The sequence below is a fragment of the Schistocerca cancellata genome, chromosome 2 (assembly GCF_023864275.1).
Source record: "Schistocerca cancellata isolate TAMUIC-IGC-003103 chromosome 2, iqSchCanc2.1, whole genome shotgun sequence".
Taxonomy (NCBI): Eukaryota; Metazoa; Arthropoda; class Insecta; order Orthoptera; family Acrididae; genus Schistocerca; species Schistocerca cancellata.
This window is the reverse complement of record NC_064627.1, coordinates 686,406,121-686,419,147: the sequence shown is the minus strand read 5'-3', so window position 1 is coordinate 686,419,147 and position 13,027 is coordinate 686,406,121. Positions and strand designations below refer to the sequence as shown.

General features: G+C 39.6%; 1 protein-coding gene across 3 annotated transcripts in view; it reads right to left on the bottom strand.

The window, feature by feature from the left end:
• Positions 1–320: 320 nt before the first annotated feature.
• Positions 321–13,027, bottom strand: part of LOC126162426 (aconitate hydratase, mitochondrial-like) — a 79,627-nt gene continuing 66,920 nt past the window's right edge. For all 3 annotated transcript variants that reach the window (XM_049918927.1, XM_049918928.1, XM_049918926.1), the window contains exons 13-15: positions 12,043–12,179; positions 5,673–5,884; positions 321–1,812 (exon numbers count right to left, since the gene is read on the bottom strand). In XM_049918927.1, coding sequence (XP_049774884.1) covers positions 1,672–1,812; positions 5,673–5,884; positions 12,043–12,179 — 490 coding nt within the window. In that variant the 3' untranslated portion in view covers positions 321–1,671. The remainder of the gene's footprint in view (positions 1,813–5,672; positions 5,885–12,042; positions 12,180–13,027) is intronic.

The window sequence follows — 13,027 nt, the reverse complement described above, 5'->3', positions numbered from 1 at the left end:
GTGTGTGTGTGTGTGTGTGTGTGTGTGCGCGTGCGCGTCACTGCCACGTTGTGATCACAAAGATACTTTTTCTTTTTATCGATTTCTGATCATAGCTTTACTTATAAGGGTATTCAGCTTGGAAATATGAAAATACCACATTTATGTTCAGGCAATTTAACATGTACATGCACGCACATATACATAAAAAAACTTCTAAATTGCTCTGAACTAATAGTGAATTACTGAGACTTTGTTAATATTTACAGATGAACATTGATGTAAAGGAGTAAATGACAAGACAATAAGAAAGTTGATTAAATATATGAAAAAAGCTTATATTCTGAAGTAAGCACCACAATTTATTTTCCATCTGAATAACAAACTCCACAAAACATGTTATATTTAAATCTGATTGAAATTCCAACTACAGAACAATGGAATGTTTAGAAAGCTCTCAGGGTCTATCTTACAATAGGTATATAGGAATGTAGATACCACATTTGTCAATGCAAACAAGTGTCTCAGCTGCAGAGACAGAAATTAACACACTTCAATTATTGCTTTTTGAAGTGTAACACCACAATACCCTAGTTATGAGTAGAACATATTTGCATGTTCCAGGCTCCTTCCATGCTTTAGGAAATGAGTATAAAACTAATAGCCTTACTTCAACTGATACAGTCTTTAGGGCTGCACTGGTCCATACTCAGTAAACAATCACACGACTCCATTCTTCTTCTTCTTCTTCTTCTTCTCCTCCTCCTCCTCCTCCTCCTCCTGCATTCGTTTCCAATGTTGTTCTTTATTCTCTTTGGTCCAAGCCTTCCCTGTCTTCAACTTCAGCTATTCCTAGAAATCTTTGTACATTCATAATTTTTTCTCAAGCAGATTGTGCTCCTGGATATCTTTAGGAGAAATTTCCAGTTCTCTTGCATCTTTTTCAACTTTTGTGAATCTTGCTCCACTGATGTCTGTTATTAATTTTTACATACAGCAGACCATAATATTTTAGTAACATACCATCATGATTAGCACCATAATATACTACGTACAGCAGGTAAATGTTGGCGTTGATTTCAGTAATTATCAAAAATTACTTACAGAAAAGAAGGCACTGTGTAACAATAGCCCATTTACAATAAAATGGTTAGAATAGCTGTCTTAAATACTAACAATATGGAAAGGATAGATCGCTACTCACCACATATAGAACACATTGAGTCACAGACAGGCACAATGAAAAGACTGCTATACTTTTAGCTTTCAGACAGGAAAGTCCTCCATCAGAAGCGACACACACACACACACACACACACACACACACACACACTACTGTCTAAGGTGACAAAAGCTTAAGTTTAACAGTCTTTCCATTGAGTCTTTCCGTGGCTCAACACCTCCTCTATGTGATGACTAGCAGTCTACCCTTTTCATATTATTATTATTATTATTATTATTATTATCATTATTATTATTATTATTATTATTGTTGTTGTTATTCCATCCTGGACTTCCTATCATTTTATCTTACAATACTTCAGTGTGTGTAAATTACTGCACATATGTTCTATCACAAATGTGTAGTATTACGAACATAGAACAATACGTTCATCATATACACAAAATTTCACTTGTTACAGTCCTTCAATTGTCTACTTCTTACATAAATAATGGTGAACCATATCTCCTTTACTTTCCTGCTGCAATTCTCTTCATATGATTAAGGGCACTCCCTGCCTTGAACCATTCTATATGCTGCTCGTTCAGTGTGTGATTCAATTGTATCTGTTCTTTCCTGCCATCTGCATGTTTCAGTTCTGCAGTTACAGGCTGAAACAAACAGCAAAAATTACAATACTGCAGCATTAAAATATTGTTAAAAATGTGTTAATACAGAGTGAGCAAAATGCCAAATAAATAAGGCTTTCACATTCTACATTTACAGTCAGCAAAACACCAAAATGTATGTCAATGTATGAACTCCTTGAATACCTCTGTGCACATTGTAATTTAATCTTGTCTTTTCAGTATCTAGGGGATCAGTATGTAGAGAATTCTAGTATATTCTTAGATTCTTCACTTCGTATCGATACTTAAAGCTTCATAAATAGAATTTGATGGTGTAGTTTGTGTGTCTATACCTCCTCTGTATACATTCAACATCCACTGTTAGTCCTATTTGGTGAGGTTAAATACACTTAAACAATATTCTAGGATGTGCTGCTTGAAAATTTTATAAGCAATTTCCTTTCTAGACTTCTTTCACTTCCCCAGTATCCTACTGATAAACAAAAGTTAGCCACCTGCTTTACCCATAACTGAGTCGATGCAAGCATTCCATTTCAAAAAGCGACAAACTATTATACTCAGGTTTTTAGTGAGATAACCGACTATGACTCACTGATGTTGTAGTTCTAGGATACTTAGTTTCTGTGTTTTGTGCAGTGCACAATTTTACATTCCTGAACATTTAAACACGTTTCCAATTGCACAACTTTGAAATCTTCATGCGCTGATAAAATATTTCTGCATTTTTTCAGACACTTCATTATAGGTAACTGCATAATATGAAAAAGTCCGATGTTACTCTTAATGTTGTCTTCCAGGCCAAGAAGTTATTGCATAAACCTGACAGCCTTGACTAGGATGTCATGTGGGGAAAGTGCAAGTTTGGATTTACATGGCCACGTTTTCAGAATACATGCCGGTTGGCATGGCAAAGGTCATTCTTCTCAAGATAGCTCCTTCTGTTTGACCTAGTAATACATTCTAAGATTCTGCAACAGAAAGGTACTGCATGGTAGTTGAGTGGATCACTTCTGCAACACTTCTTGTAAACAGGTGTGATCTGTGCTTTCTTGAAACTACCAGTCACAAATTTTTGTTTGATGGTTCTATAGTATATTCCAGTTAGCCGGGGGTTATTGCAGTCACTGACTGTGTATAGAATCACACAGGTACTGCACTTAAGGTGTTTCTCAACTGTCACAAATATCACTGTTACTCGTCTTTGCAGTGGTGTCAGAATTGTAATGTAGCTGCACTCCTGGAAATTCCTTTAAAAAGAAACATTTGAAAAACAGAATTCAGCATTTCTATTTTTGCTTTTGCTATCCTGTGTAAGCCATGAGTGTATGGGCACTAACCTTGGTATAGCTCACAGGCTTTACATACAACCAGAATTATGGGTTCTGGGAGACATCTTTTCATAAAACTTTCCTACAGCAGTTAATTATGGCTTTGTACATTGCTGTTTAGACAGACATGTTTGCCTTACCATTTCTGCACCCACACTCTTGTGCTTTGTTTCACAACTTATATACAGCAATCATTGTTTATTTACAAGAGAATGTACATCACTAAGGCTCCTTCACACCAAGAACTGTTCTACCAAGTACACCTGCACCCAATACTTGGTCAACCTCCTAGCCTTTCTACCTGTTCATGGCCAGAGCTAAATGTCTGAAGTTACTCTAACAGATATGAACTGACAGTCTCTTTGTACTTTGGTAATCATTGCTGGTAAAACCACCTTATGGTCACCAATACTAGCTTCAGTGTGTAGCTTCTTAGAGGGTCAGGTCTATTTGTTACCATGAGATTTAATGCATTTCCATCACACGCACGCTTCCAACTGTCTGTTCTGGATTGTTTTCAGAGGAAGTATTCAGTACCGTTTCGCAGGATGTCGCATCACATCCCCTTACAATACCACTATCAATTTTTGATGATTTATGAGTCTTCCATGATGACAGTATGATTGTGGAACCTATGTATTAGCAAGCTGAGGTCCTCCGTACAGTTCTCTGTTATATATTAAGATATAATTACCCCAAAAGTTTCACTGTTGCCAACTTCTGCAGCTAGTTGTTAGAATTTTAGTAGACTCTTTTTTGGATCTTGCATAAATATTTCAGGGTGTCCTACATACATCAATATCTGAGCTTGACGGATAGCCACCTCATCCAAAATATCCTTTCATGGAACCCACACAGTGTCTGTGGTGTGGGTAGCCACTTCTGATGTGTAGTACACCCCTGGTCCATATAGGGGACCCCCAAAGCTGAGCCACAGCCCACCTTGCCACACAACATTCAAAGTCCATGGTTCATAAATTCCACTCAAAACAAAACCAGGGGGGGGCCACAAACAGTTTTGGAAACAATTCTGCATATTTCCGGTCACTAGACTGACCTAAGTTTGGCTTCTGAGCCCACACAACAGCCATCATTTGTTTCAATGTGTACCACAATATGCAGTTGGTTGTACCCTGTTCCACCTGCCAGAAAAGCCTCTTCAATGTGTTTAATGAAGTATCCACACAAACACAGCGCACCGTCTTCCTCCCCACACATTGCTGCCATTTTTATATGAAGAATCATTATTCACTGCACATTCAAACTATCACACTACAGCACTAGCTCCTCACTGACGTGTCACAGCAAGCTTTCCAACAGGCAGAGTGTGTCTCACTGCCCCAGTTGTAAATTTTATTAGGAGGCAGCACCAGAAACTTGGGGATGACTGTAATATTCTGATTTTGTTCTGGTCTCTGGTTTCCTTGTACAGTTATCTCTAATGAGCATGTCATCACTGATACATTAAAACCTAATTACTGCTCTGCAAAAACATTTCAAAAGAAAGTGCAACATTATATTCCCCTTTATAAATGAACATAATTCAACATTATCTCAAGTAGCAATATAACATCAGAGTTTCAAGCCATTAAAACAGTCATATTCTTTTTCTCACTGAAATGTATAGACATGAAATGAGAAATGCAGCTGTTCTTTACATGAATATAAGAACAACTCATTCATCAAATTTCATTATGTAGGAATCCAAATTAGAGAACTATAGAGGGACAAAACCAACTACCTTAAATCACACTACCTCAATGAAATACTTATGAAAAATAAACTTATGTTGACAACTTACAAAACAATGTTGAAGGGAAGGTAATATTTGTACATGTATGAAATAGCATTCTACCAACAATATTGTGCAGGATAGCAGAAGCAAGTGTGATATGGGCATCTGGATCAGAAACATCAATTGAAATAATAAAGCAATAAATTCCAAAAAAGAATCCAGAAATGTTTATTCATGAAACGGGAAGTACATCTGAGGCATCTGGTGAAGCAACTAACTGCTTGGGAAGGTAGCCACTATGACCAAGTCTTAAGGATGGCATGCGAGAGCAGAAGAGGGACATGTTTGCAGGTCAGGTGTAGGCAGGCAAGAGAGCGAGCCAGCAGCATGCAGTCCTGGTCTCACACTCCCATAGGCCAGGGACTGTGAATGAAGTCCGTTCACGGCATCTCATGATCAGCAATCCTTACCATGAGAACATCAACAGGTCAGTAGTGCCTGCTGAAGCCTTGGGTAGGTTGTGAGCAGTCTGCACAGTATCTCAGCTCAGAGCAAAGGAATGGAAATCATCAGTAAGCATTTTTAAAATTTACTGTCCCTCCCCCTCCCAGCATGTGGTTCCTGTACAATCTACAGGCCAAAAGAGGCTAATTTATATTAACAGGCTAGCAATGAGGTCATGAGGCAGAGTGAGTGTTTTAACTATGAGTACCTAGCTATCTTCAATTTTTATCTCGTGAAAGATATTCAAGATACCATCTTAACTATGGAGAAGTAGTTGAAAGAGAAATAAATTATCAATGCACATCAATCCTTACCTTTCCAGGGGCAAGATTTTTAAGTCCAAGAAGTGAGATCTTATCTGAAGCCTGTATTTTGTCATAGTCTGCAGGATTAGCGAAAGTGAGTGGCAGCAGACCCTGCTTCTTCAGGTTGGTCTCGGCAATACGAGCAAATGACTTCACAATGATGGCTCGACCACCCAAATAACGAGGTTCCAGTGCAGCAAGCTCCCTGCTGCTTCCTTCTCCTGAGAAACATTTAGTGTTGAGTCACATAAGGAATAATAGTCTTTTCTTTCTTTTGTCTTTTTAAAACAGAACACACTCTCAGACACGCTCATTAACTCCTTAACTTTTTTTCAAATTATGTCCCAAAAAATAATATTTTTTTACTACTGAGAAACATCTTATATTGAATGACATTACAAAAAAAACATATAAAGATAGCTTTAAAAGCTCAAAATAATGAGTTACAAAATTCTGAAGTCCACCAATAATAAAATCCTGAGTATACTCATACACTGTACTTTGACTAAAATATCCTGAAACTTGAAGTCATTTTTGTTAGTTTCCGTATAGTTATGGAGTCTAACCGTGTATTTCACAGTGGCTTCCCGTGAACCTGAATCTTGGAGGAGCTGGCTGGAGCACAGCGGATGTATTTATCTCGTATAACTGGTGAGTGCTTGTCACTCAACTGATGTACTGTCATCACTTTCAGTCTCTAATCAGGGTGTATACGCAGATAAGGAAAAAATTCATGGATTTTGTTCCCAGATCTCCCGGTTAAAAATACATTTTCTCCTGGGTGAAAATACACTTTTTCCGTGTTAATTATACTTTCCCTCCAAACTGTAAAACTTATCCTTTGAGTGGATGGTTTTATACAGCAGCGGAGAACTTTCCGGCACTTTAGAAAATGAAACTCAGGGGGGAAAAACACATTTTGGGAAGATCCTGCATGTGCAGTAACATGTACGCTGCATATTTTCGTATTATCATAATTGTTGTTATAATTGTTATAACCTTAGCTGAGTGGTGTGACTGATAGTGACTGAATTCACACAACAGTGTGAATTCAATCACTACCGGTCACACCACTCAGCTAAGGTTATAACAACAGGGTGTATACGACCCGGGACAACCGGGAGAACTGGGAAAAACCTGGGAATTTTTTCAACCAGGAGAAAACCGGGAAAAACCCAGGAATTGTTTAGAATTCCAGTAATTTTCCAGTAATTTTTCAGTGTTTTGGTTTTCCGCTAAATTTTTTGTGATTTTGACTGGTAAGAACCAATACTCTAACAAAGGATATTACTGAATCCTGCTACTGCAGAATAATACTGCAGCAACAAAACATGAACGAGAGGAAACAAAACGAAAATAAAACGTAAGTTGCAAAAGAAATGCGCCATATACAACAAAACACAGTGCTCATACAAGCATCTGCCAACAGCATAGTGTGTCTAAGGCTTAGCAAGACTATGCAATGTTTCATAACAACAAATTGCCTCCGATGAGCGTGACGTGACAACTGTTTAAATTAGAGTCGTTTGAGCAGTTGCAGGCAGGCACTTGCGCATGCGCAGTTTAGTCGCGTATGAGTACTACGTTGTCCCGCTTCTGGTTACAGAAGTGTGGCTGGGCGCCACTACCTAATATTGCCCCAGTTCACAAATATAGTAAATCTGGGGCTGATGCACAGAGCAGTTCAAGTTGTGGTGGGAAGCTGGGTCGTCTCCACAGACCCGTGTCTACGTTCAGTGATTTTGTTGTTTTGTCTTCCTTTATTGCTCTCACGTTAAATGATGATGAAACGGATTTTTGTGGCCGGGAGCTATCAAATGAATTAAAATACGTTCGCTTAGTAACGGAAGGCTAAAATATGTTATTAGTTTCAGAATTTTTTCCAGTTTTCTGACAGTCAGCCATTAATCACCTTGCAGAACAATGAAGTTATTTTTGTCGGTTTACTAAAGAGATTTGGCTTTTATTAATCTTTTCTGCTGAGGCAGTCAATTTATTTGAAACGAAGTGTTTAATTTCATACTCTTGGCTGGTTTCAACTGTTCGCTGCATTTCAAGTGCATGTATGGCATTATACCATAATAAAGAACCAAACATGAGATAATACAGCACTGGTACTCCAAGGAAATTTAGATCCAAATGTGGACATACTTTATGCATTATAAGCCGAATTATACATTTTAGTGTGGATCATGAAACTCCGATGCTCTTGAAGTATCTTCTGATTTCTTGTTTCTTTTATGACATGATGTAAGACCTTTTAATGTTTTGTTTTAGCCTTTCGAACATATGGGCTTCCTGCGTTATCGTAGCTGTGCAAGCGAGGTGACGCCTGTCATTGGGCGCTCTCTTGCAACTGCTGAAATGAAAGTATTTCTAACAGGTCACAGGAAAATATTGCGAATGGTGGTTTGAAAAGTGTTACATTCAAGCAAATTTCGTTTTGCGCAAGATGAACTATGTGCAAGAATGTACGATGAATTTCTTAAATCACCAAGCGTTTGACTCCATTCAAAAATCAGCTCTTTGAGGACGACCATTTAGAAGAATTTAGAACCCAGATCAGACATTTACATAGTTATTAAAACTTTTACTGGCACATTTGTGTGATGTATCTTAATTTAAAGCATGAACTTTTCTTATTTGTGTGTTCGCGCTACTTAAGAGTGATCTTGCTATTGGCTGATTAACTCACGTGTCCTATGCTGTCATCAGCGGGCGGCTTACAAAAGCGCACCGCAATCTCAATTTCAATGCTTTGGAAAGTGACATGCAGTGTTTGGTGGAATTCAAATTTATACCTTCATAATACGAAAATATACAACCACCCACTTGTTGTCCATAATTGATGAGGCTAGCCTCCCAGACAGTCTGGTGTCTTGTGTCAAATTGCGACAAGCACGGAACTTGGCACACTATTCCACAATGATGATTTTTCATCTACATCTACATACATACTCCGCAATCCACCATATGGTGCATGGCGGAGAGTACCTCATACCACAACTAGTATCTTCTCTCCCTGTTCCACTCCCAAACAGAACGAGGGAAAAATGACTGCCTATATGCCTCTGCACAAGCCCTAATTTCTCTTATCTTATCTTTGAAATGTAAGTTGGCGGCAGTAAAATTGTACTGCAGTCAGCCTCAAATGCTAGTTCTCTAAATTTCCTCAGTAGCTATTCACGAAAAGAACGCCTCCTTCCCTCTAGAGACTCCCACCCGAGTTCCTGAAGCATTTCCGTAACACTCGCGTGATTATAAAACCTACCAGTAACAAATCTAGCAGCCCACCTCTGAATTGCTTCTATGTCCTCCCTCAATCCGACCTGATAGGGATCCCAAATGCTCGAGCAGTACTCAAGAATAGGTCATATTAGTGTTTTATAAGCGGTCTCCTTTACAGATGAACCACATCTCCCCAAAATTCTACCAATGAATCGAAGACGACTATCCGCCTTCCCCACAACTGCCATTACATGCTCGTCCCACTTCATATCGCACTGCAATGTTACGCCCAAATATTTAATCAACGTGACTGTGTCAAGCGCTACACTCTAATGGAGTATTCAAACATTACAGGATTCTTTTTCTTATTCATCTGCATTAATTTACATTTATCTATATTTAGAGTTAGCTACCATTCTTTACACCAATCACAAATCCTGTCCAAGTCATCTTGTATACTCCTACAGTCACTTGACGACGACACCTTCCCGTACACCACAAACAGCCGCACATTGCTATCCACCTTATCCAAAAGATCATTTATGTAGATAGAAAACAACAGCGGACCTACCACACTTCCCTGGGGCACTCCAGATGATACCCTCACCTCCGATGAACATTCACCATCGAGGACAACGTACTGGGTTCTATTACTTAAGAAGTCTTCGAGCCACTCACATACTTGGGAACCAATCCCATATGCTCGTACCTTAGTTAGGAGTCTGCAATGGGGCACCGAGTCAAACGCTTTCTGGAAGTCAAGGAATATGGCATCCGTCTGATACCCTTCATCCATGGTTCACAAGATATCATGTGAAAAAGGGGTGAGTTGCATTTCATAGGAGCGATGCTTTTTAAAGCTGTGCTGATGCATGGACAGCAACTTCTCTGTCTCAAGGAAATTCATAATATTCGAACTGAGAATATGTTCGAGAATCCTGCAACAAACTGATGTTACGGATATTGGTCTGTAATTTTGACGATCCGTCCTTCTACCCTTCTTATATACAGGCATCACCTGCGCTTTTTTCCAGTCGCTCGGGACTTTACGTTGGGCAAGAGATTTGCGATAAATGCAAGCTAAGTAAGGAGCCAATGCAGTAGAGTACTCTCTGTAAAACCAAATTGGAATCCCATCACGACCTGGCGATTTATTTATTTTAAACCCATTCAGCTGCTTCACAACCCCAGGGATGTCTATCACTATGTCCTCCATACGGGAATCTGTAAGAAACTCAAACGGGGGTATGTTTGTACGATCCTCCTGCATGAAAGATTTCTTAAATGCTAAATTTAAAATTCCAGCTTTCATTTCGCTGTCTTCCGTTGCCAGGCCAGACTGATCAGCGAGTGACTGGATGGAATCCTTTGACTCGCTTATCGATTTTACGTAAGACCAGAATTTCCTTGGGTTTTCAGCAAGATCTTTTGCTAAGGTATGACGGTGGTAGTGGTTGTATGCTTTGTGCATAGCTCTTTTACAGCAGCACGAATCTCTACTAACTTTTTCCTGTCCTCATTCTCCCGATCTTTCTTGTACCGCGAGTGCAACTGCCTATGCTTCCTGAGCATTCTCCGAATTGCGCTGTTAAACCACGGTGGGTCTTTTCCATCCGTAACCCACTTTTTCAGCACATATTTCTCCAATGCGTGATTTACAATGTGTTTAAAATTTGCCCATAATTCTTCCATGTCCATTGTACCGGAAGTAAATGAAGTAAATTCCTTTATTAAGTGGGATGCTAACAACTGCTTATCTGCTCTTTCTAGTAAGAATACCTTCCTAGCCTTCTTGACTGACTTTTTAACTTTCGTAACCATAGTCGTAATGACAACATCATGATCACTAATCACTGTTTCAACACTGACACCATCAATAGGGTCTGGTCTGTTCATGGCTACCAGATCTAAAATATTTCCATTACGCGTTGGCTGTTGATTTAGCTGCTCAAGACAGTTTTCGGATAATGTGTTCAAAAGTAATTCACACGACGGCTTGTCTGTACCACCTGTAATGAATCCATAGACATCCCAGTCTACACTAGGTACGTTGAAGTCGCCTCCTACTAATATAGATGATCCGGGTACTTCTGTGATACAGAATATAGACTCCCTTTGAATGATTCTAGAACTGTCATGGTGGAACCTGGTGGCCGGTAATAACACCCCACAATTAACTTTATTTCCCCTAGCCCTGTTAAACGTGTCCAGATAACCTCACAATCACACTCTACTTTGACCTCAATAGACACAATATTTTTGTCAACTGCAATGAAGACACCAACTCCTATGGTGTATAATCTGTCTTTCCGATACACATTCCAATGAATATTTCAGAACTTCCTATCTCAGGGTTCAGACAGGTATCAGTCCCAAGAATAATTTGCGCGCCACACGCTTCCTGGAGGGCAGTAAATTCAGGAACTTTATTCCGAACACTGAAAATTTACTGCTAATATCTTGATAGCGGAAGTGTCTTTATACTGAGCGCGTCCTGATTTCCCTGCCTGCATGTCGACTTGTGAGTGTTCATCAGGACACCTCGCACTACTGCCCAGCCTAAAAAAAAACCATGTGACGCCACAAGTACTCTGCTACCTGAGTAGCCGCTTCCTTTGTGTAGTGCACCCATGACCTATCTAGGGGCACCCTACAATTCCCCACCCAATAGCACAATAGCAATTTTTGACAGACATGCAGCCCCACCCACATTCTTCATTCTCCAATGGATGTCATCTGGTGCTTGTCCTTCAGCAGCCAAGAAAAGAATAACAGCATGTCGGTAATAACGTTGTCACAGTTCATGTTTCCACATTTACTGCACACATGTTGGAAAGACACAAATGCCACAATTATCCCTTGCCTACATGTTTGTGCTAGTAAACCTTCATCAGAGTTGCACTGTGTTGCATACACGCTGCAGCAACACCCTCAAATGGAAACCGTTTATCACTCCTTAGGCCCATAATGACTAGCAACAACGTAGTTGCAACTGACGTGGAATCAGGTAAGTTTTGTTTATCTTCAGAATTATCTGACACACCACCAATTTGTGTTTCAGCATGTTAATGGCTGTCAATTTTCATTGTGCCCACTTACCAACAAACGAGTCTTAGTAATGTATGAGACACCAGTGAAGCACACAACTCACCGTAATTCTCATCTCCAACAGCTACCCAACGAATACCCTTAGCTTTGTAAGCTCTCGCGACATCTGGGACTGGTCCCCATTCACCAGTAAGTTGATTTTTCACTTTGTTCATTTCACCATTATCAGCATTCACAGCTCTGAAATTCAAGAAATAATCAATCAACCAAACATTCATTCACTCACTTTGCTCCAGTAATGCCAGAAAATTAACATACCTCAGGTTTCCAAATATGAACCAATCCCTGCGTCTTACAGTGTACACAATGGGAAAAAAATTATATATGTATAATAATTCAATACTTCTACTGTTAGGATACCACCAGATGAAGAGACATGACAACCATAATCAAATTCAGCTTGCTCAGAAACTGACATCTATCTTACAGGGTGATCCATTACTCATTAACTGATGTAAGTTTCTACTGTGCCCGAGATTAATACTGACCTTAACATTTTATGTATAAAAATGAAAAATGAATGTCAATTTACTGCTCCCATCAACTATGGTCCCCTTCCCTACATACACAGTATCATAGATGATGTTACAACATAGCTATCATCACGTAGTACAACCAGCACTGTTGTCATGCAAAAGGGCGCCCACAACTGGTGCTGGAAGGGGGAGTCAGGGGAGGGAGAGGAGGAGGAGGAGGAGGAGGAGCCCTCCTCCCCCCCCCCCCCCCCCAACCACCACCTCCAGCTCTCAGGGAAAGAAAAAATTGTGTATCCAGGTGTTTTCTTTCAAAAAGATTTGAAGGTCAGTATTATGCAGGTTTTTAACAGGGTTGGGAATGGAACTTTTCTATGGATACTAACAAGTCCTACTCATCTTCTAAACTTCTAAAAATAGTCCATACCCCTAGGTCTAGGCCCACCCCTACAAACTATTGCATGGGTGCCGTTTGCCATGCATACTCTGAACTGCAGCATTAGCTACCGCACACCCTCACTGTAGTTACTTTTCCCCCTTCAGTTTAAGACATTT